General features: G+C 47.7%; 1 protein-coding gene across 7 annotated transcripts in view; it reads right to left on the bottom strand.

Moving 5' to 3' along the window:
* SMOC1 (SPARC related modular calcium binding 1) overlaps positions 1–25,595 on the bottom strand; it is a 155,084-nt gene that overhangs the window by 81,412 nt on the left and 48,077 nt on the right. For all 7 annotated transcript variants that reach the window (XM_026008488.2, XM_026008486.2, XM_026008487.2 and 4 more), the window contains 2 exons: positions 2,886–3,051; positions 1,605–1,717 (listed from right to left, as the gene is read on the bottom strand). In XM_026008488.2, the coding sequence (XP_025864273.1) occupies positions 1,605–1,717; positions 2,886–3,051 (279 nt within the window). The remainder of the gene's footprint in view (positions 1–1,604; positions 1,718–2,885; positions 3,052–25,595) is intronic.

Here is a 25,595-nt window from a genome sequence, read left to right as displayed (position 1 = left end):
TAAATCCTCACCACAGCCCCATGAGGTAAGCTATAGTAATACTCATTAATAACAGTAATAACAATAGTAACATATAATATGTATAATGTAATTATTATGATTATGTATGATAATAAGGGCAATCGTCATCTACTTTTCACATAAGGACACTGAAGCGCAGAGAAGCTCAATGACTCGCCTGAGGTGGAGGTGCTGAGAATCACCCCTGGGGCAGGGTGGCTCCAGGATCCCCACTCAAACCACAGCAGGAGACTACCTCCTTGCAGTCCACACCGCACTGCAGAGCCTCTGGAAAAGCTGCCAGTGCGGTGGGCAGCAGAACACGAGCCACCATGGCCTTGGGAGCTAGAGGGCTCTGAGTTTGAATCCCAGCCCTGGCACTCCTTGTGCCTGTTAAGTGTGGATAACACCTACCTCACCAGTTTGCAGTGAGGCCTTAGTGAGAAAATGAATAGAAGCATCTCTCGCAGGGTTGGCAGCCAAGGTCAGTTTATCCCGGAGGCTCTAAACATTTGAATCAGCTGCGAATTTTAACAAATACGATGCCCAAACCCTTCCCACCACCCCCCTCCACATTTCCACTGCAACAAGTGGTCAGTCTGAAATCAGCAATCCCCAGGCTCATCCCCCCAAAAAAACCAAAGGCCAGTCTATACCCTCTGCCCCCTTGATTTTGAATTACAGGGAAGCTTTAAACCTCTGAAGCCTCTGCTTCCAGCCTAACATCGTGGGACTCCTCCAAATGCTGCTCCATTCCACAAAGGGAGAAGCAGGCACCAGGACCATCCCCAACCATGTGGCTGACTCACCCTTGTCCAGTGACCTTCCCTACTTTGGCTCCGACAACAACTTCATCCACCGCCTCTCCCCTCCCCCCCCAGACTACAGGCCCATCCAGCTGAAAAGCTTTATAAAGGAGTACCCTATTGTCCTGTGCTGCCTATGTTTTAGAAATAGTTATGCCAACATAAACATAGCCAACATTACTTTTTACAAAAAGCACTAACCAGAAGCCTGTGCAGGATGAGAGGTGGGACTGCCTGAAAAGAAATTTTTAAATCTGAATGCATATATACATGCATGCATGCACATGCATGTGAGCACACGCACACACACGTACACACACACACACACACACACACACAAACACTCCAAGAACCATGGTACAATGTATGCTCAAAGGAAGCACTGCTTCATTCAAGGACCAGGAGTAGAAAGAAGGGGAGTGCAGAGGGGTAGAAATAAACAGAGAAGGGATTACCAGGGTTGCCCATGGAAACTGGCAGGGATAAGAAAAATAATCAGCCTGCATTTGACAGAAGAGAAAAATGGAGACAGCCAGCAGGGAGGACGGGGACCAAGCAATGCCAGTTTCCTGGCTCAGACTTCCATGCCCCTTTTCAGGACCCACTGCCAGCTGGCAAGGGAAGGCATGAAGGGCCCCGGAGAGGGAATGCAGGCACAGAAGGTAGCACAGAGGGGTGTCAAAGAGCCCTCACCAGTTTCCCAGAAAGCAAAGGCTCTGAGGGGCCCTCCCACTCTCAAGCACCTCCCCTCGGCCTCCGTCCAGGAAATGGGCCTGAGAGACTTGGCCAAGGCCTCACCTGGGTAAAGGAGCCGTCCTCGCTGCATTCTGGGACAAATACCGCCTCCTGGGGCTTCTTGGCTTGCTCTAGGGCCTGAGCCCGCTCCAGGCGACATTTGCTCTGGCCAGCGTCTATAAGGAGGCAAGGAGGAGCATGTTTCATACTTCACTTGAATCCACATTGGAGCCATGAGACAAAAATGGCTGCCTGGTACTAAGAAAGCTGAGAGAGAACCTCTCTGCTGTGGATGAGCCCACATACCACCTCCTGGCTTTTCTAACAATGTAAAGGCAGTGGCTAGCAAGTGCTGCTCAGCCTCATCTTCTACTTAATGTTACTCTCAGAAAAGTTAGGGAGGTGCATTTGTACCAGATTCTGCTTATTTTTTTCTCCCAAGTTCTCTTAGCCCCTCCCATGGGAAAAAGAAAGTCCCACCTCTATTATTTTTCACTGAGTTTATTAAAAAACCTGCAAGCCCAAGGGGTCTCAAAGATGTTTTAGAGTTCAAGAATTGCAAGCACTTTCTTTGGAAGATCAGAAGCTCTAGGGCAACCTGCTTAGTCTCACACAATTCCGACAACAGCTCTAAGCAGCCCAGGAATCACAAATTCAAATTATCTACAGGGCGTAGGAAAGTGATATAAATTAGGGAACTGAACTGGGTGTGCAAAGAATGGCATTCAGCTTGGAGATACCACAGGGGGTGCTGAGGAGTGTAGCAAACTGGAGAGCGGACCCCCCCACCCCATCCTTCAAAGAAGGAAGCTGCTCCTCAGGTCTAGCCATGTGTTTCCCTGTGGGAGGGAACACAGACCTAATACTACCAGAGCTTCCAATTATTTATGAGAAGTATAAAAATCCAGATTTTTATGTTGAATCTCTCAATTTTTAAATGTTGTCTCAAATGTTTTTAATATTTTTCAACATGTGAGCAGCCCAAACAAAATACATCTGCTGGCCAACAATTTGGAATCCTTCCCTATTCAGGAGCCAACAATAATGCCGTGCCATTTTAAGCATCTCCATTTACAAAAATAAAAAATAAAAATAAATAGCTCGAGCCAGATAGCAGCACACATCTCTCTTAAGCCCTAGCCTGGGGGCAGTATTTGAAAGACAAAATAGTGCTCATTCCTTCAGGGAGTTCATTCAGTTACTCTTCTCATATCCCTCCAGGGGATAGCTGCAAACAAAAGGGACAGACTCTTTCTGAGCTTCCCCCTTGGACAGCGTCCCAAGCAGGGCGCCATGGTACCTGGAAGTGTCTTCTCTGCTGTGTGGTTGCACACACACACTCACCTTTGCATCGACCGCGATGCACCACACCCAGGGTCGGCTCTCTGCACTTGGCTCGCTGGTACTCACACATGGACTCATAGGACCTACCATCAGAGGCGCAGATGGGTTTGGGCTGAGTCTTGGAGCAGTGGAGATTGCACTGAGGATCACGGTCACTGATGAGGAACTAGGTCGGAGAAAAGTAAAAGGGTGGAGACGTTACTTTTGCAAGGAAGGTAGGGCTGAGTCCATGTCTCACAATACTGCTTTGCCTTGGGGAGAAAGTCCAGAATAAACCCAAAGTTATTAAACCCTAGAAGTGGAAGGGAACTGAGCAGCCACAAAGTCTAACCAAGAAAAGCATCCTGTGCTAGGTGATCCACAGGCAGGGACCTCATTAATCCTCACAACAGCCCTGTGAAATAGGAACTGTTTATTTTGTAGATAAAGCCACTCAAGCCAGAAAGAGGTAACTCGTCCAGTGTTACACAGCTGTAAGTGATGGATTAGAACCTGGATCAGTCAGAAGTCAAATCAAAGCCTTTGCCACCAGGATGTTCAGCCTCTCCATCCTCACATGTAGGCCACATGACCCCTGTTTGAGTACTTCCCCAAATAAGGAACTCACTAGCAATCTCTACATTCCATCTTTGGAGAGCTCCATTTCTTAGAAAGTAGTTTTGGGACCCACCTCTATCACCCTTCCATTTCTGCCACTGCTCTCTCTTTTGCAGAATTCACGTGATTTTCTATGAGAAAGGGATTTCCTGATTGAAAAAGATAATAATAATCAGATTGGGAAATACTGAGTTAAACAGGTTGCTTGACTGCAGCAACTTCTCAGACATCTTTGGTACATTCTTAAGCATTGTGATAGCAGCAGATTGTGCGCTAGTCTTCCCATTGAGCTAACTCCCTCCCCTTACTGAGGAATAGCCTCCATAATTTGACCAATAAAATGTTGTGGAATTGTTCTGGGACTTCTGAGCTTTGCAGTTTCTTCCCAGACCTTTTGCAACATTCACTCTAGGGAAACTCAGCTACCCCATAAGAAGCCTAAACCCTGAGACTGCCACGTGATGAGGAAGCCCAAGCTAGCATGTGACAGAACCATGGGTAGAGAGATGCCAACCAACCCAGGCACAGAGCCAAGTGAGAGAAAAAACCATTAGATGAGTCTGCTCCCCACTACCACCTGATTGTAACTACCAGATAAAAATAAGTAATTGCATGAGGCACCCCAAGTGAGAATCACCCAGCTGAGCCCCGCCAACCCATTGAGCTGTAAGAAATAATAATAAATCGTTGTACTAAGCCATCAAGTTTTGTGAGCTTGTTACACACCAACAGATAAGCAGATCAAGGGGCATGTAGGACAATGCACCTCCCACTTATTTGACCATGAACCCTTTTACCAGTGAAGCCCTGTTAGCAATAGGATACAGCTGGAAAATAATAATTGGATCATACAATCCATGAGCTTCTGTTGAATAACCCATGATTAGGCTGCATGGGCCTTGACAGCTGGATCCACTCTGATCCACCCCTAAATAGCAGAGTTCTAGGCCCACTCAAGGCTCTCAATCAGGACAAGCTGACAGAATGCATGTCCCACAATAATGCATGGCAATGTCATGAGCACACATCTGGCCATCAGTGACACTAGAATTGACTGAATAATCATACCAAGCTCTTAGGGAAGGTGTGAATACAACCCCTGTTTCAGATGTATCTTCAGGCTCTTTTCCAGAACAGCAGAGGGAATCTGGAGACAGTATCACATCCTTCAAGGGAGCATTTGGAACACACACCACCCCCTCCACCACCACCCCACCCCCCGCTCCACCCCCGCCAAACTGGCCAAATTTCAATAGAGTCCAAGCCCATCCACTAGTACACAGACTGCCTCCCAAGTGTAAAACCAGAGCCTCCTGCTACCCTGACCTCAGGCCTGAGTACTGGCTGCTCAGCGCAGGGAGGGAGCAGCTGAGGGCTGAAACCATGCAGGCCTCCTCAGGATGGACAGCACAGCTTGTCTTCCCCGAAGGCCCTTGGGGCTCCTACATGCACAGGTGCAACCTGAGTCCTGCCCAAGCCCAGAGGGGAATATCCTGATAATGTCTCACGATAGAGTCTAGTGCTCCGACACTCCTCCAAAACTATAAAGGGTCATACCCAGAGGAAGCCCAGTGCCTCCCAGGCTGCCACACAGAGGAAAGAGTTTAAGCTCACAAGATAGTGGGAGGGGGTGGTATATCATCCACATTTCAGCCCTGCATGGGATCCCCAGCCTCATTCTGCCCCTTAGCTTGTCCCTGCTTTAAACCCTACAGTGGTGTTCCTTCACGTGGTCTCCTAAGCCTAACAGAATCTGACCCTGGGCCCCCTCCCTGGCCTTGGCTCTCACTGCTTCGCCCCACCTTGCTCACTACTGGTCTCTGGTCGGGTAGACTGGCCTGCTTGCCGGTTCTCAAATAAGCTACATTTGCTCCTACCTTCAGGCCTTTGGTCATACTGTTCCTTCTCCTTTCCTCCCACCCCTACCTCACATTTCAGCTCATAGCATCTCTTTTAGGAGGCTTCCTCCGACTGTCACCTGCGTCCTGTGCCCATTCAGGAGCAACTTCTTCAAGCCCTTCAAGTCACTCCCCAGGTGACTCCTTTAAGCCCAATGAGCATGGATCCCCTATAACCTCTCACACCTCACTTTTCCTTCATGGCACTTAACACAGTTTGTGATGATGAATTGTATGATCTGATTGACAATAGAATCCCCAACGCTGAACCCAGCAAAGACAAGGAGGATGTCTGTTTTGACTGTGAATGCATCCCCAACATCTAGAACAAAGCTGGGGCACTTGAGCATTTGGAGGATGAAGTTGGTCCTGTCCTGTAGCAGCATCTCACACATGGCATTACCTCAAAATCAGCTGTGACAGGTGCAATGTGACAGGCCTGGCCTCATAGGCTCCAGCCACCTCAGGAGATGACTGGGCCACTCCCCCACTCCCATGCTCTGAACTTTCCCCGTCCCCCCTGCATTACGTCATGGGCAGAGGTGATCCACAGCTTCCTACCCTGGCTCCGCCTCAAAACCTAAGTTGTCTCTCAGATTGAGAGTGGGTCTTTTCTCTTCTACCCCACCCAGACCCCTCTGCCATGACCAATTCCTCCCATCTACAACTGACTGTGTACCATGGAAAACTTGGAATGCAAAGGTTCAGCTGAATGAGGTAGGCTTGGGAAGCCCTGGCCCCGGGCTCCTAAATGGGCACAGGACACAGGTGGCTACAACTAGCAAAGCTGGCCTCAAATGTTTCTCTTCCTCCCTCTGTGTGGTCCTCCCAGGCTCATTCCTAACTTGTCTGAATGCAGCCAGACCTGGCTCTATAACCCTGCCTGGTGAACAGCCCACACCAAGCCAGGGTGGCGCAGGCATCCTTCTGCCCAGGCTTCCAGGCCAACCAGTGACCCTAGAACTGTCCAAGAGCAGTTCAAGGTGCTGCTATTATCACATGACTGCCTTCTCACTGTGGGCCTATGTGCTACCTACCTGAAACGAGACATGCTCATAAGATCTACTTTGTCAGGTTATTTTGCTGTGGGAATCAGCAGGAGTCAAGGACATGCCTTATTTTCTCATGGTCACCAAGGACAGGACTATCTATATCTTCTTTTTTTCTTTTTTTTAAGTAGGATTCACACCCAGCACTGAGCCCAGTGCAGGACTTGAATTCATGACCCTGAGATCAAGATTCATGAGCAGAGATCCAGAGTCAGATGCTTCACCAACCAAGCCACCCAGGCACCCCAGAACTATCTGTATCTTCCAATGCCTGGGAAAACCAAGGAACTCATCCTTGGTCACAAAAGGGATTTGATGGCCAGACCTTAAATCTGAAGAACAATAATAATAAAAGCTGATATTTAGGTATCACTTATGAAATATAAACGAATTTAACCCTAGGAGGCAGGGTAAGTTATAATCCTTATTTTACAATTGAGGAAACCTAACCCCAGGTGACTCCTTCAAGCCCGTACATGTGAGTGTTGAAACTGACACCCACAGCCCCTTTCAGAGCTCTGCTTCCAACTACACCAAAACTGCCTTTTAATATAACAGAGCAAGGCTGTGAATAGAAATGCTGACCCAGTTGCAGAACTGGATTCACAAAGCCAGAAACCATTTACCAAGAGCCTACTATGTGCCAGCTGCCAACCACTAAAGATCCAGACAAGACAGGCCTGCTTTCTGGGCACCTGAAGCCTACTGGGAGAAGCTCCTCAGGGCCCTCACCTTAAAAAGCAGTGATCGAAAAAGACAAAGGGTCTTTTCAAACTCTAGGAGATTGCCCTGTTCTCTCTTCTTCAGCTCACGGGAGAGGAGAGCTGTGGGCGTCACTGTGGCATAGAACTACAAGCCATAAATTTGGTTTGGAAATGGCCAGCTCTGAGCCAACAGAGACGCTACGGCAGCTGTGCCAGAGACCAGCATAATGACTAGGGGAACATTCTGTCTGCAAGTAGACAGGTTAAAGAGCATCAGAAGAAGCCCCACCTACCCCAATACGTGGAGATCCTTCCCACCTCCACAAGGGCTCCCAAAAGGTTCCATCTAGAAATTACTGGCCCCTGAGGCCAAGTAAAAAAGTTCCAAGACAGCATGGGGCCATTGCTAAAAGACTGTCTTCCACCGACTGTGGTGTCTCATTTTCATCTGTTTTAGGAACTGTGTGTATTTGTGGTTGTTTTCCACAAAAAAAAAAAAAAAAAGGCAATGAGTTTTATAAAGTGGACTTTTAATAGGACAACTATGCCCTAATATGATCACCCAAACCTCCAGGGCCCCAAGGGGATTACTTTGCATCCACAAACACTGCTTATTCAGCCATCCATTCATCTTTTGTACTCAACAAGCCAGCACTCTGCACCTAGCACTGCATGAGGCCTGGCAAGCAGAACACAACCAACAAAGTCCTTCCCCCACTGGGCTTGCACTCTAGGGTGGAGACAAGCAAGCAGACAGTAGCCAGACAGCAAGAGAACAGGACACTGCAGGACTTGGAGAGAATTTAATCCTAGGGGCCCTGCCATGCTAAAAGCCACACAGCCCAACAGAACTGTCTGCAATGACAAATATGTTCTATATCTGTGCTGTCTAACCCAGTAGCTACAAACCACATGTGGCTATTAAGCACTAAAATGTAGCTAATGCAACTGCGGAACTAAATTTTTAGTTGCATTTAATTTTAGTTAAATTTGCATAGCCACATGTGGCTAGGGGCTACCATATTCAGGAGCACAGTTATAAGAGGCAGAAGGAGGGAGGTTCATCCTCCCTGGAGTTTCCCCTAGTTGAGCCAAGCTGAGACTCTTTGGACCAAGGCAAAAAAGAACCAGAGCCTAAAGATAATTTCTGCATTTTGAAACTGGTATGAGATCAGTTCATTGTTTATTGGTCAACAGCAGGGCATTCCAGGAGTTCCTGAGTCTACCTGAAATCACAACAGTGGCTTCTTCCTCTCTTCTGCAGGAGTCAGGAGCTCAAGCTACAAGTCCCAAGTACCAGCCTGTGGCCTGGGTCAGTTCTCTCAGCACACAGACCAAACTCAGAGTCTGAGTCACCCAGCAGGAACCTGAAACCCCGAGCCACAAATGTCTGTTGTGGGCTCAAGAGCAGGCATAGGTGAAGGAAGGTTTTGGTGTTGGGTGGGTGCAAGCTGTCTCCCCAGCTAGACAAAGCATGAACCATCTCCTTTGGGCAGGGGTAGGGGATAGTATTTTCATAAAAAAAAATCCTCGCATACATTTCCTCCCTTCTTCCAAACCAAAAGACAACAAAAACAAAACAATTATGCTAAATATGATTGTGTAATACGGAAAGCAAACAAAAGGGGCCAGGACAATTGTGAGTTTGCAATCATCTGCTACTCCTACCCTCTCTCCTTGGGGAGTGAATGATTCCAAAGCAAACACACAGCAGTTTGTGTTCTGCTCACATTTGTAACGTAGGACAAGCACTTGAAATACATGTAAACACTCCATCCTTCCTAGTGGAAAAGTAAGCTACCGACTGGGGGCCGTTTTCTCCTTCGAAGAGAAAGAGGTAGATGGAATCAGTGTCAGAGCAACAACCCCTCTGTCTGAAACATACACATGCCCATCTTCCCCTTCAGGCTCCAGCAGAGTAGAAAGCAAACCCTGCCACAGCGCTTGCACAGAGAGACCACTCTAGTACCACAAGCTGTGTTAGGTCTGACTACCAGGTTTCCATGACAATATAGGGAACAAGAGACAGCCTAAGGGTCCATCTGGGAGGAGATGTTCCATCCTTTATAACATGGAACTGGTTTCACAGTCTTAACTTCCACCTATACCAAGCTGACTTAACTAGTATCTGATATTCTAAATAAGCATTTTTTTTGGTAACATGTCTATCTCTCTATTTTTCCCAGATGTAGAAGAGGCAACAAGAGCTGCACTAAACAACCAGGGCAGTGGCCCAGCTACTAGGCTTAGAAATGCAAAGGCCACTATTTGGACTGGCAAGTGGCACTCCCCTTTATCATTTCAGGTTCAAAAATCCAGGCCAAACTCAACTGACTGGAGGTTTCTTTTTAACAAATTTATGCATAACACAGTTATGGCTACTCACTTTCTATATTTTTGCTTTGCTTATATGTTGCTACAGAGCAAACCACTCCCATACTCAGTGGCTTTGAACAAATAATCATTTCTCTCAAGTCTATGGGTTGGCTGGGCTCAGCTGGGAGGTTCTTCTGCTCCATGTGGTGTCAGCTGAAGTAACACATTTGGGCTGCACTCAGCTGAGAGCTTGGCTAGGACTGGAACATCCACGGTGGCTTCACTCACTGACGCCTCAGTTGGAGCATCTGAAATAATTAGGCAGGATTGGCTGTGCCTCTTTCTCCAGCAGGCTCTCCTCATTTACCCATGATGATGATTCATTCAGTCCTTTATCTCTTGCTTAGATGTCTGACTGTACTGCCACCCTTTCCTCCCCATTCCAGTTCAAATTCATACTGCACTGAGGCTATCATCCCAAGGAGCAACGTTTTCATGTGTAAACACCATCACTAGCTCCTTGGAGCTCCTGCTGCATCATGTTCATGTGTGTTTACATGTCTATGAAGGACTATCTTGTTCCCTTGACATGTACAGGGCTTAACGCAGTGCCTGATCTAAAAGCAGTTTGAAGACATGTTTGAAGAATGAATGTGTGACTGCTAAACCTTACCTAAAACATATCCTGGATAAAGGAGGCTCCTTTTTTTTTTTTTAATTACATACTGTGAAAAGAGATATTCTTTGTCCAACCACTACCAAAAGCTTAAAACTTTCAAACACATAGAGTAACATGAGCTGTTTGTTCTTCTTTTTCTTTTTAAGGAACATCTAGTAGATAAGGAAAGCCATACATTAAATACAGGATCTTTCCCTGAATTAAAGGAAAAGAAATCACAAAGACATGGAAGGGAATGTACCGGAGGGGCCGAGACAGGACCCATATATACCCACGGCAGATATCATCATCAAGTAGCCAAGCAACTCATTTCCGATGAGGCTGGCCCCATGGGAATCCTCCTCACCCAGCCCCCCAGAAGTTGTCCCCTCCATAAGGCAGTAATCTGAGAGGCCCAGGCTTACTGTGCCAAACTGAGTATGTGTCAAGGTAGAAAACTCTGATAATTTAGCAGCCTATGCAATTAGCACTCTGGTTCTTCTTGCAGCTACCTCATGCATGCACTTGAATAAGAACAACTGTCAAATGATATAAAATGTTATAAATGATTCATGTATTATAAGCCAGGTTTTTGATACCTTGAATGCACTTTTCCACAGAAGTAAGACTGTAAGTAATGGTGAGTCTCCTGGCCTAAACTGCAAAGGCCTACCTGGAAGGAGTGGGAAGGGGAGTGATCCCCACTGGGGCCTGCTGTGTAGGTAATAGGTAAGGAACACTGTAAAGGCCCCTCACGCCCAGGAGCCCCCATCTGGGTATAAATGGTTAGCCCCACAGTGCTGTTCCTTCCTGCCTTAGGACTTGCTGGCCTCTCTCCTCGGACTGTACCCCAACCTCCTATCTCCTATTCATCCTTCCAATCTCACTGCAAATGCTGCTTCTTTGGGGTACCGACTTCCCAGATGGGCCCCCTGTGATGAGCCTCCTTGACAGCTTCTACTTTCTACTGTGGTCTGTGTCACATTGTAATTGTGACCCCAGCAGTTTAATTGTATGTTTTTTGCTCAGGAACCAAGATTTGGGGGCCACACTGCTGGATCCCTAAGTGCCCAGCAGGGGCCTCATCCAAAGTGCGCACCCAGTAAAAACTTACTGATCAAATGATCGAGGAAGAAGCCAAGGCTCAGTCAGGTCAAGCTAGTAAGTGACAGAGCACTCTTTATGTCTGCCTCAGAAGGCCAGACTCTTTCTACTACATCACATTGCCTCCTCTGGCACAGGACGGAGTGCTGAGGCCGAGGATGGCTGGGGGCAGCAGGGGCTCTGTCGTTAGCTCTGGCAGCTGGGCCCACGGTCTCCACTGGTGGCCCCTCGGTGGGCAGGCAAAGCAAGCTTTCCTAAGGGAGGGGTATTCTTCCCATGATATTTGTAAGTCAAAGTCCAGCTCAAGTGTTTAGAACTCAGGTGCTACAAAGCATTTCTGAGCTAACTCTGCTATTGAAAAGGGGACAAAAGCCACTCCTGGAGCCAGCGCCTAGGACAAAATGCAGAGAGCTACATTCCAGATGTCTAGCTGTAGCTCAGTCTCTTACTCTCTGACCAGGGACTACCAGCCTCTTGTCGCACTCGCTTCACCATCTGCAAAACTGGAATTTGCTCTTTTTACTTGGGGCCTGTGTCTTTGGGAACGAAGAGCAATTTCACATTAAAACGTCACTCACCCACCCGCCATCTAATCCATCATCTGCATGGAAAGTCCACATCCCTATTTCTGCCAGCTTGCTCTCACCCTTCCCTGACCCCACAACCACTGCATTTACACAGGTGCAAAGGAGGGTCTTGATCTGGAGGCTTCGGAGTGGGGCGAGAAGATGGACGAGGGGAGATAAGAGAGGTCAAAGGGAAGGGGGGTCTGCAGCCATGGCGGCGGGGTCTGCTCTTCTTCTACACACCTCCACCGTGGGGCCTGACAACAGCACGCCCCCGATTAAAGGGCTTTTCACGCTGCTGAGGGAAAGCAGACGGCCCCCTCCAGCTGTTCAGCAGCTGGAACCACTTCTGTTGTTTTAGCCAGGAGAGGCCTGACCTTTGTCACCTCGCCCCTGCCCCCTCCCCAAGGGAGGAATTTAGTGGTTACCCCACCCCATCCACCCAGCTTTCCGCCTCCACTGGGCGCCCCCACAGCCATCGGGATGACCGGTCAGGACCCAGGGGAGAAGGCTGTCTCAGGCCAGGTGTCACGGTGGGAGACGGCAAGGGACGGAGGGCCAGTGGGCTCGACAAAGCAGCTGAGATCCTACGTCCAAAGAGGCACTCACAGGGCTGCAAAGGTAGCGCTGACTCAGAAGCCGGCACTTTGTACAGACCCATCCACACCAGGTGTGTGCCCCCTGCCCATTCATGAGAAAGGCAGTACAGAGAAAGTGTGCGTTAGGGTCCATGTTATCAAATTTAAAAAAAAAAAAAAAAAAAAAAAAGCATGATTGTAAATGAAAGAAGCCAGATTCAAAAAGCCACACACTGCATGACTCCATTGATATGACATTCTGGAAAAGGCAAAACTATTCGGAAATCAGTGATTGCCAGGGATTGGAGGTAGGAGGAGAAGCATGAGAGATTAGGGGTGGGGAGAATATTCTCTATCTTGGTTACGTTGGTGGTCATAGAACTACAAAAAATACGTATAAAAGTACATACATATAACTACAAAAACATTAAAAATCATAGAAGTGACACCTAAAAAGAATGAATTGTACTCTAAGTAAATCGTATTTCCATAACCAAAAATAACCACAAACCTAAGAAAAATAATACCAAAGCATGTTTGTTTTGAATGGCACATCAGACCTCCCATAGGCAAAGAGGTTTCTGGCAAAAAAAAAAAAAAAAAGAGGTTTCTGGAGCTTTCTCTGCCCACTCCCTCAATTACCAGGCTAGGTGCGTTGGGGGTTATGAAAAAAAGAATAGAGACCCTGCCTCCCAAAGCTGAGCCAGTTGCAAAGACGGACATGTATACAGCTAGTTCCATAGGGAATACATTTGCAACACCAGCAACCAGGAAGCAAAGCCTAAGTCACAGACAAAACGATAGCATGTTTGCACATGGGATGCCAAGAAGTCCAAGAGGTGGTATAGCGAACTTTTTAGAAAAGAGGGAGGGGAAAGAAAGAAAAAGTCATCCATTCAGCAAAGAATTATGGAGCACCTATTATGCCCCTGGGCTATGTTGAGTGCTGAGGACAGCAGCTGCCCCCCTGCTCTGTGGGGTCTTCCCTTAGATGAGAAGGATCCAGAGGGATTTCTCAGAGGAAGGGCTGTCAGGGGATTGTAAAGGATTTCCACAAAAGGTAGGGATGTCAGAAAGGCATCTTAAGCGTCAGTGACAGTCACACAGAAGAAGCAAACTCGTTTTTATTTTTTTAGATTTTTTTAATTTGTTTGAGAGGGAGAGAGACAGAACATAAGCAGAGGGAGGGGCAGAGGGAGAGGGAGAAGCAGACTCCCCACCCCACCCAGCCCCGCGGAGCAGAGAGCCTGATTCCAGAACCCTGGGATCATGACCTGAGCTGAAAGGCAGATGCTTAACTGACCGAGCCACCCAGGCGCCCCACAAACTTGTTTTTAAAAATAGATTAGAAATGACCATTTAGGGAAAAATAAGGCTCTTGGGCCAGGTTGGGGCAAGAACGTGGACAGGATCTTGAAAATTCCCAGTTGTCTTTGTTTTTGTTTTTGTTTTTAAAATTGGAAGCCAGTGAAGGAAGTAAAAGACAAGGTCAGACCTGAGCTATGGAAATCCCTGGCAAGGGTATGAAAGACCCCAGGAACTGATCAGGAAGTTACGAGAGCTGCGTGCAGCAGCACGGGAAAAGAAGGGGCATACTGGGGCCAAGGAAGTGGCTGGGTAGCACCGCTGGATGAGCTAAAAGCACCAAGAACCAAACAGCTGTCTGTCAGGAGTGGGAATGCTGCCCACAGGGGGATCGTCTGTGAACTCCATCACAGCCCTGCTGGACTCCCACAAAGTGATGAAGGGACTGTGGGGGGCCCCAGGCACGCATGTGGGCAAGGAAGAAGAAACGGAGCACAACTGGAGGCAAAAATATCTTCTTGAATGAGTTGAGTCCTTATAGCTTGAGAGCTGTTTCAGTTTCCTGCCCTCGTTGGTCACCGACAGGGCATCAGCCTTTCGATCAGATGTGAACAGCATTTATGTTTGTTTCCTGCTTGCAGTCCTCTCACCACACACGAGCCAGAATCACGCAGGGAGGGTGTGGACAGTCGCTTGCCCACCCCTGCTGCCACCAGCATAAAGAAAAACCCCATCACTCCAAATCAAATACGCACAGCACTCTGCAGGACCCAGGACCCAGGACCCAGATTTCTTCCAATTCTCAGCCCACAAGCACTGGCACAAGATAAGTAAAGGTTAAGTTGATGGTCTCGTATTCGGACTGTACCCAAGGGATGGTGGGTTACAAGACAGAACTCAGACTTGGACACAAAGCCAAGGAGCCAGGGAAGGAGCTCTTTAGTGCCTATTTGGTTTTAGATGCCCAGCCCTTCATCCCAGTGACACATACATCTGGTAGTAAAGACTTGCTATATTAGCACTATCTCTCCACCTGGCAGGACCAATTTCTTCTGCCAAGGCAAGTGACTCCTTACAAATCATCCTGAACATTCTCACAGGCCCTGCCCAGTGACATGCTCCAAGTTTTTACTGGATGTTACTATGAATGGAACTCTAACACACCACTGAACATATTGGCTAAGTGGCAATGGGACCCAGACATGACTCCTGCATACCCTGACCCAGGCCCACCATACTCTGTCCCATTGTCACTAGTAGCATTTTATCCCCAGTGGCATGTGACATGTATTTTATGACCAGGGGGATGAGCGAAGATTGGTCCTGATAGATTGGTCAGGATCGGGGCTACTAACTATGGAGGTGGGGGTTGGCTGGGGTTGGTCCTGATAAAACTGGGTGCTGAGCAGTGACTGAGCCTCTCTGGTTGGAAGGACAAGGTCCCCAAACAATTATTTTCACAGGAGAACTGATGGGATTCTGGGCATGTGGGAGGTACAGAATCTGAAAAGGATGTTCAAGAGACTAAAGATCACTTTGAGAGATTCTGGGCACACACAGAGCTACTCGAGGGCCTAGGTGACAAAGAGGCACAGAAATGAGGCAGGTCTTTTCCCCACCTCTGCATGAAACCCGGCCCAACTCTGGCAACTAAATCAACAGCTTTGGCAGCAGCTGGAGAGAGTTCCATTGGCACAGACACTGGTGTTCTCATGGTGGGCACTGCCAGCAATGAGGTTCCTTTGGGCAAAGGGGAAAATCATGACTAATTTGTGGAAATATTTAAAGCACCCCAATGCTGTTTGAGCAGATGAGGGTCATTGCAATTTGGGAGTGAAGGTAAGTGTGGTGCCATTTTGTAATCACAGACAAAAGAGGTTTGGAAACACCAGTTATAAGAATAGACACTAATGGGAGAAGTCTACTTAGCAGGCTGTGGGAGTCAAAACAAGCGGCCCCATGCTTAGGAAGAATTTGCAAAGGCCAACTGAAAATCTGGAGATCAATTTTCCACAATAGTGACACTGCATATGGTTGTCAGGCTCCCAGGCTGGTCAGCAAAATGTCTCAGTAGCTCATAATGTGGCAGAAATAAAGCTCACAACGCTTGGCCCAGAGCAGGGTGGAGAGTTTGAGGTGGGTGGGAGGTGAACAGTCCACCCAAAAAGGAGCTAGTCGACTGAATCTGTTTACAACTGAGTTAAGACCGTGTTCACTATATGGACCACCATACATGCACGTATGCACACGTACACACACTCGGAAGTATCTTCTGGGGGACACAGTCACTAGCCTTGGTTCAAGAGTCTAGGGTCAAATACGTTGAAGAAGCAAGCTGCTAGCTGAGTTACTTGAAAAAGCAACAGCACTAAAAGTCTATTTCCCTCTCCTCGTGGATTTACTTTGCACTCTCAGATGTAAATCCTTCCACACGATAATGTTTTCCCCAAGGGAACTGAATGGAGACCCTATCTAGTGAGGCCTCCCACCACCCCATCATGATCAGACACTCCTAGTCCCTCCTGCGACAGGACAATTGAGCCAGGTGAGCCCCCTGACACCCTGCGGTGTGCAGCCCTCACGCCGACAGTCCCCCAGCATCCTGGGTGGCAGAGAATCCCCCAAGCCTCTTTTAGGACTGACCCACTTAACCCAAAGAACAGACACTCGTGCTGGCCAAGTCTCCTTTCTCATTCCTCCAAAGGGTCGCCTTTAGCCCTCATAAGACTACTACTTAGGATTCTTGGTGCTGCTATTAGTTTCCTGACCTCAGAAAGTATTTGGCCCCTCACGTATGTTGCAGTGAGCCCTCCGACTCTTACCTTGGACTGCTCTCATTACTGACACCAGCTCCACCCGAGCCCACCCAAGATAGAAGACTTCCACACAAAGTCTAAATGTGGTGGGAGGAAGAGACAGGAGTATTACATCCATCAGGCTCCTGGGAATTATTTCATGGTTCCATAATCATTCAACAGAGAAACTAGTGTACTTTCAATGTCATTTTAATGCCTGTTTCATTTGGTCAAGATACTGTGGCATATATATATATATATATATATATATATATATATATATATATGAAGACAAGCCTATATATATATATATATATATCGGCTTGTCTTCATATCCACTTACACAGTGGAGCAGTTTCTATTGACAAGGGAGATAACAGAGGAAGAAGCACTTTATCCCCAGCACTTGAGGAAATCCACTCCCTCACAGCACTAAGCCCTGGGGATGAAAGCTGAGCAAGTACAGGCTGAAACAAACAGAAGAGGAAATCCCAGTCTTGCTATGTCATCAAATTATGTTGGCCTGTGTGTGCTCACACTGTGTGTGTCCTTTTACTGCTATTTCCATGGTCATCTTGAGATCCTGCTGTCCTGGTGCTGGGGTCTGGTTCGCCAGATCACCAAACAAACGCGCACACACGTGTGCTCACTCACACGCGCACACACACAAACACACACACACAAACACACACACACACACACACACACACACTGCCCGTAAAGCCACTTACAGACAAAAGACAAGAAGAAATAGTTTGGCCCATGTGGGACTGCCATGTGCCATGTAAAACCCAGTGCTGTCAGACCATCTTTGGCTATAAATCCCCACTGCGTCGCTCAGACAAGGATTAATTACTGCTGTCCAGAGCCCAGGTTCACGTCCTACTTCACACAAGCATGTGGCTGTTCTGGGCAGGAGAGAAATCCTGTTGACCCAAACTGGGCCAAGGAAAAGTAAACAGGACCATGTCAAATTCTACAGGCAGGAATGGAAGATTAGTGGAAAACCAAAGCAAGCCCACTCCTGAGGGAGAGAGAATGGTTCTTCGGCTTTCTGACCATTCTAGTTCCTGGGCACAGAGAAAGTCTTTCTTTGAAGGATAAAGCCTGTATTTGACTTTAGGGAATCTTTTTCTTTCAGGCCAGACATTCATAAGCCTTAGGTCCACATATCCCTCAAACACCGGGCCAGACAACCTGATTGAGAGGACATCTACCTTTGCACCAAGCAGCATGTGTCTGGGAAGCAAGCCTGCAGAAGACATACAGCAGAGGTAGGCTGGATCTACTTGGGAGAGCCTCTGGGCACACCAAGCAAGGACTTGAACTTCTCGGACGTTTGGACGTGAGGCATGATGCCCACAAAGACTCAGCACTGAAGACTTCTAATCCAGGCTCCGAAGGAGTTCTCAAGACTTTTTATTAGCCAAGGAAATGTTAACAATATAAAGGTAAGCAAAACCAAAGCAGAATAGCAAGTATATATGTATGTGTGGAGACAGATGGATAATATCAATAGGTAACAGATGTACGTGAATATATATACACACACAGGCATATATGTAATACATATACCATATACATATATACATCTGTACATCTTCCTCCCACTTCAGGGAGATAGAGAGAGAAGGAGGGAAGAGGAAGCAAAAGATAGAAGGAAATACACCAAAATGTTAGCAGCAGCCATCTCTAAATGGTAGAAACAGATAGGTTTGTTTGTTCCCTTTGTATTTTTCCTTATTTTCCAAGTTTCCTATTAGGGGGTTGAGGTGAAGCACATGAAACTCCAATAGATTGATCCAGAACTGCTTTCTTTTTTTTTTTTTTTTTTTTTTTTTTTAGATTTTATTTATTTATTCATGAGAGACAGAGAGAGAGAGGGAGAGACACAGACAGAGGGAGAAGCAGGCTCCCTGTGGGGAGCCCAATGTGGGACTCAATCCAAGGATCCCAGGATCATGACCTGAGTCAAAGGCAGACACTCCACCACTGAGCCACCCCACAGACCTGCCTCTTAAGCACATTTGTCCCCAGAGCTCTACCCCAAACTCTGGTCTCCCCTCAGGCTCATAACAGCCTGAGAGCCAATGGCCCACAGAGGCCAGCGACTGGAAGAAGTCTGTCCTCACTTCAAGTGGGAGCTCCCAGCTTCTTTATCTCCTGGAGTCTGATCAGGTTTCCTGTTCTTCTGTATCACATGCACCTCCCGTAAATAGCCACCGAACTTCCCATGGGGCATCACACTGGGCCCAGATGGCCCTCCAGCAGCATCCATCCCGGTGACAGCCTCATCACCACATTGTCTCCATCTTCAGTTCAGGAGGCACAGCCAGGCAGTCTAGACTCTGCATCTCACCAGTCATGACGGGCTCCAATCTGCTAGTCCTAAGGAGTGCTGTGATGGGACCTGCCGGCAGCATCCAGCAGCCTCTGAAAGGCACACACGTGCCTACACCAACATCAAAGTACAGGGTGATGAATATGTTGTCATATGAGGGTATGCAAGAGGAGTGAAAAAAACATGGCTAAAAATAAGGCCTTGCAAAACCAGCAGCTCCAGCTTCAAGTGTATAAGAGGGAAGCAGAGGGCTAGCTGTTCTCCTATCATTCCTGAAAATTGCCATTCGAACAAAAATTTCCTTGCATTTACTTCTTTGCAAAGTAAACTAAAGCCTATAAGGTAGTTTTGCATCTTAGCTCCATAACCTGCTGCATTCATTCATTGGATAGAAATTTATTATTGGATAGAAGTTTATTAACCCCTCTCTGGGCCAGGCATAGTAGAGGCCACTGGGCATACTGTGTGGAATACACTGGTCCAGTCCCCACCCTTATGGGCTGTGCTGGGTCTCTACAATCCTGCAGTTCATATTTCACATACAGATGATGTCCTTCTAAGCCCTTAGGGCCACTAGGCTACAAAGTCAGGACCCAGGCACAGACTTCAAGGATGGCGTAAGCCAACACAGGACATGGGACCCACATGCACCAAATATCTTGTGGAAGGTTCTTCTGGGTCTGAATTATAACATGGCTGCTCCACCCCTGAAAAAAGACAATGTTCTTCCTCAGCTGAACCAGAAAAACAGATTGACTCTAAGGAGAACCCAGAGAACTCTCTGAAAGACGGACTTGTGAGGGTCTAACACCAACTCCTGATGTATGTAGCTCAAACTAGCCAGAGTACTCAGACTATATCAAGATCCCAAGGATGAGGGATGCCTGGGTGGCACAAGTCAGTTAAGTTATCTGACTTGTGACTTCAGCTCAGGTCGTGACTTCAGGGTCATGAGATCAAGTCTTCCATCGGGTTCCATGCTTAGCATGGAGTCTGCTTGGGATTCTCTCTCCCTCACCCTCTGCCCCTCCTGCTCCTGCTTGCTCTCTCTTCTCTTAAAATAAATAAATAAATAAATCTTAAAAAAAAAAAAAAAAAAAGACCCAGGGGATAACTGTCTCCCAGACCGGCCTCCAAGGGGATAGGGCTAAGGGTAATATTCTGGAACACTTGATCTTATACATGAAACTATCCTTGTAGGGAAAGCAGAAAAAGACAATTTCTAAATTGCCCCTTTTTACCTCAATAGATATATCCTCTCAAGACCTGATACATTTTAAAGCATATTGGAAGAAGATGCTTAAAGTAGAAGTTTCTTTGCTTTAAATAGATTCTCCATGGCAGATCTAAATCTGTTGGAGTCTTGGTATCCACCAAAAAACTGCCAAAAAACACTATATTTTAGTGCAGAAGTTCCAAGAAAGAAGACTATATTTATCTAACCTAGACTATAAAACACCTAATTGCACAGCTACACTTTTAAAGCACTCTAAGAGAAAGTTGGAGGGGAAGAGGCCATAGCAGAAATAAATTGGGGTTGGGGGCGTAGATTTCTTTTATTGTATGACTTCTGTGTCCCGGGTACAGTGCTGGGCATTTTAAATAAATTATTTTCATCAGTACTAACAATTCAAGAGGTAATATTTTGCATTCTACTTTGCAGATGAGAAAACTGAAGTTCAGAAAAGTTAAGCAATTGCTTAACTGTGCTCAAGGCCACACAATCAGAACCCAAACCCAGACCTATGATTCCACAATATCACAGATCAACGCACAATGTGAGGAGCCACGAGAGTTATCCAATCTAGCTTTGGGCTACATAAAGTCTCAGAGTTTTGAAAATTCAGTCTGACATGGTTATGTCCTGGTACAACTGGGTAAAGAAGATACAGACTCCTACTACCCAGCCACCACATTCTAACCTCCTCCTGCCCATTCTCTTAAAAAAAAAAAAAAAAAAGATGGGACAGGAGGGTAGTGGGGGAAGAGTGGGGCAAAACAAAGATCCTGGATCCTTAACAGACCATAGCACCTGGTCCCCAGCAGCAACTTTCTCAGAACCCAATACTTCTGGCCCCTGTGGTCGAGCTCCACCCCATCTCCCCATCTCACCTGGCTGGGAGCTGTTCCCAGCAGGTAAAAATATTGGGGACAGGGCAGGGCTCAGAGTCAATGCCATTCTATTTCTGATGTGGGGAAGAGGGCTGTTCTCACATATGAGTCGGGGGAAAGACAGATATCAGACTAGCTCAATACCCCAACTGTCAGACAGCTATGCTATTTTTAACAGAAACCAAATCTGAGCCTTTCACAGGGCACAGTAAAAAAAAAAAAAAAAAAAAAAAAGGTGTTATTTAGGAAAGTCATCTGCACCTGGTAGAAAATGCAGGTGTTAAGTGCATAGACTTTGAGTAGACAGACCCGGGATCCCATCTCTGGACTGTGGACCTCATTCAAGATACATACCTCCATGAGTCTCGGTATCCTCATCTGTTAAGACAAGGAAACAGAGCAGTTTCTGTCAAAGGTTGATCTGAAGATAAAAGAGTTGTTTGGCACATCAAAAATTCTTGATAAATCTTAGATATTACTATATCATTACATCTGTTCTCAACTCAGTCAGGGTTTTTCAAACTGCATTCCACATATTCTCTCTGGAGATCCTAGGGATTGTTTTGCAAATAAAGCTAAACTCTGGGTATCTTATGAGGTAGTCCATTTTCTTTGCATTTTACATCTGTGTGGGTGCATTTCTTTCTAATTTCATATTACAGTGATTTTCAGCCCACAGCAGTAACATCAAGAACCATGGCAAAAGAAGTGGAAAATATTTGTTCTACAAAATTAGAAATTAAAAAACAGAATCACTGTTCCTAACTATGGTCAAAAAAGTCTTCTACTTGTTTTATGGAGATGGCAACAAGGAAATTCTTTTTTTTTTTTTTTTTTTTTCAAGGAAATTCTTAAATGAGAAAATAATGTGATCATAACCCTACTATTGCCATCCGAATCTCACAATAGGTAAATACCGCCTCTTTAAACACTTTGTTAGGTCTCATTCTTTCCAATAAGGGTCGCTCACTTAAATTAACCAATAAAATAAAAACTTTATCTTAAGGATTCATTTTGCAACCAAGCTATATTCTTTATTTTTTTTTTAATTCTATTTATTTATTTATTTATTTATTTATTTATTTATTTAGCCTATGCCTTTCTATGGGCAAAACTCCAAGGACCCTACCAATTTCAAAGTTTTGCTTTCCACAGCAGAGTATGTGTGTCACCCTACACACACTAAAAATATGGTTTGATTTAATGGAAGAGTTCACGTCTTCAAGAAGTCTGAGAAGTGCTTTCCGAGGCTGGTCTCATCTAGTGTGTCTTATCTCACAATTGCTCAAAATTACTTGCAGGGTGACAGAAGAAGACCACTGTCCTTGTCCCCCCAGAGTGTTCAATCCTGACAGAGCACCTCTGCTCCCTCCCTCCTTCCCATCACCACTTCTGTGGTCACCAGGGGAGAGCCATCAGTGTCTCTCTCTCTTGGGGCACAGGGGTTCGCAAAGCACAAGGACCACCCTTGAATGACTAGAGCAGAGGGCCAATGAGTGCCCCAATCTAGCCACTGAGAGCAGGAAGGAGATGGCGCCTGTACACACAATGCAACATCTTAAGCCCAAAGGGCACCAATACTCCCTCTGGCTCCCACTGCCCCCTTTCCTCCTGACTCCTTTATGGCTGCCTTTGTTTTTCACTTGTGTTGCTCCTTTCACTCTGCACCCTCCCTGCACCCCCGGAGAGAGATAGGTGCCATGGGGCTGAGGGCAGCCTTGCAGCAGGTCAGGAGTGCCCTCCTCAGAGGTGCCCAGATAGCAGAGGAAGGTCATCGCCTGCATCTCAGTGATCTGGCTTTACAGGCATGCACAGCACTGCAAAACACACCTCCAAGGTTACTACAACACCAGGGTCCCACAGTCTCCCCCAGGGGGGCCTTCCAGAAGGGTGCCTCTTCGGGGCACTATGCCCGGGGTCCCACCCATCTCTGGCAAACCAGAGCAATCTTCCCTGCCGGTTAGACACCTTGAGTTTGAGAAGACATGGCGTGCCAGCACCAGACCCCCAGTGGCACATCTGGTGGCTGTAGGTGAACACCTGAGGTTTCCGGTCATGGCTGGCACCGCCACTCTTTGGCTGGGGGCTCCTGGGGCGGGTGAACGGCGCAGCTCCGTGGCGCAGGCCCTAATAAGGCTGGCGTCCCTTCCCGCTGCGTGCCTCCTGCTTCCCTTCTCTTCCCACCCCTTGACTCCAGTTCAGTTATGGCCTGACCATGGCTAAGGAACAAGAGGGAGCGTGGAGAAAGCCCTGTGCCCAAGACGAGAATCAGAAGTAGAAAGGCGGATTCTGGCCAAAAATCTGAAGTCCAAAAAGGAGGCTAAAACTGAAGAATGGCCTTTTCCTCCCTCCCTTCCTCCCTTCCTTCCTCCCTTCCTTCCTTCCTTCCTTCCTTCCTTCCTTCCTTCCTTCCTTCCTTCCTTCCCCACCTCTCCCTACAAGAGCTCCAAGGCTGCTGTCACTATCACTGCACATTTACCCACCTTCCTCAGGAGAGTTTTCTCTTGTGTTCACAGACAGTACGAAACCTGGTTCAGCTATAACCTTCCTCGGTCATCCCTCCTAAACAGCTAACTGCTCTCCAGACGTCTTCCCTTGAGTCTAAGCTAAGTCCCTTATGCTGCGACTCTAGCATATTTCCTTTGGATCAACTCAGCAATTCTTTCTTTCTTTTCCTTTTCCTTTTTTTTTTTTAAAGATTATATTTATTTGAGAGATGGAGCATGAGCAGGGGGAAGAAGAGCAGAGGGAGAAGCAGTCTCCCGCCGATCAGGGAGCCCGATGTAGGACTCGATCCCAAGACCCAAAGATCATGACCTGAGTGAACCACCCAGGGCCCCTCAGCAGTTGTTTCTCAAGCACCCATTAGAGCCCCCACCCCCCCACCACCCCCCACCCCCAGCTACAGAAAAATGCGGTCTGCCTCCTTCATCCCGGAACCCAATGCTCTGGGTGAGGAGAAAAAAATCAACAAGGAAGAAGGAGCCAACGCTGCCCGCCTCCAGGACCGCCTCCAGGACCGACTGTCTGAGCAGGGCCGGCAGGTGGGCCAGCAGATCAGAAGGAGGAGCTGAGGCCTCAGGTCCGCGCAGAGGGTGCAGCAGGACGCAGGCTCGTTGGAGGGTAAATACCGCTCGTGCTCCCGGCCAAACCGAGGGCACTTTCAGCAAGACAACCCGACTGTGCAGGTGCAGGGGAGAGAACAGACCAGTAGGGCTGCAGCAGAACATCCATGTGAAGATGGAGCAGGGGGCCTCATTCCTTCGGGCCACAGGGATCCCTTGGAGGCCTGGGTAGGAAAGCCACTTCATAAAACTGGTGTTTTCCACTGGTCGATCTGACCGCAGCAGGGAGAAGGGACCAGCGGGAAAGAGCATAAACGCAGAATGGGCAGTGAAGAGCCACTGGCGGAAATCCAGACAGGAGGTGTTGACAGGGGCCTGGGAGACCCAGTGGCAGTGGGGATGGAAAGAAAGAATCAATACAGGAGGTGGTTTAGAGGAAGATTCTGGAAATGGCTGTCACCATCTTCTGGTTCCAGCCTGCTTCAGTAAATGCGATGTAATTAGGTCAACTCCTGCATTCCCTGCTCCAGGCCAAGAGCCGCTGTAGGCACTGGGGGATGGATGAGTGTCCTTGTCAGGGAGTAAGCTTCAGAAGCGCTCCCTCCAGCCAGGCTCCTCTCCAGACAGTCTCTCCAGGTCCTCCTGGGAGAGGGAGCTTTCCTAAGCCCCAACCCTGGAGGCCAGCAACTCTAGCTCTGGTGTCCCTGGGTGGGGACTGGGGTGGGGAGTAGGGTTGGAGGGGGGGCCTCCTCAGCCCTCTGACCCTCCAACTCCATCCAGGGACCCGCTGCTGGCTCCCACCCAGGAATGTTGGGAAGTAGCTGGGTGGTGTTATTCTGCACCCTGTCGGCTGCCAAAGGGAAAAAGATCCTTCCCCAAAGCCACAGTTTGGTTCAAACAATTTAAACTAAGGTTCCACAGAAGACTCAATATCCCCTGACCCTCACCCCAAGCACAGCTCTGGCTACCCCCAGAAAAGTCTTTGGCACAAGGCAAGTGCCACACAGACCTCCTGAGTGAGGTGACCCAGCAGATGACTCATGGGACCAACTGTATTGTCATCACTCTGTGACCTGGCAGGAGATATGCAGAGGTGGGAAGGGTATGTTGGGGGCATCAGTCACCAGGACTAGGAGGCAGAAGAAGGAACAGAGCCAGGGATGACCCTGGCAACAGAAGTATGCGTGCATGTCTCCAAGGTGGACCCAGGGGTCAGGCTGCTCTTTTGGAGGCTGTGACCCCCCTGGCCTGCCCACTCCCCACCTCCCTAGAAGAAGACACAGTGGGTATAGAGCTAAGCAGGCCCCTGGTGAGTTGTGCACCAGACCTTACTTGAAGCTCCAGAATGAGACTATCCCCAGCTAGGTCCAGATACCACGAAGAGGTTTCTTTGTAGGAAGGCTTCTCTCCTCCATTGCTGGCCTGACACCCCTCTCTGGACCTGCCTCCTTCCATGTCCACACAGAGAAACAAGTCCCATGGAGTCTGGCCAAAATCTCAGTTACAACTAAGAAGTCCCACCTGTGTTTTATCCAGACCCAAGAAGCTCTTTACTGACTTGTTTTTTCCCCCTGGAGATCACATAGTTGTCTCTCTGCCCGCCCCCTCTCTGGGGGCTCTGA

Source organism: Vulpes vulpes, chromosome 6 (genome assembly GCF_048418805.1).
Source record: "Vulpes vulpes isolate BD-2025 chromosome 6, VulVul3, whole genome shotgun sequence".
Classification (NCBI taxonomy): Eukaryota; Metazoa; Chordata; class Mammalia; order Carnivora; family Canidae; genus Vulpes; species Vulpes vulpes.
The sequence above is the reverse complement of the archived record's forward strand: the minus strand, read 5'-3'. Positions and strand labels throughout refer to the sequence as shown.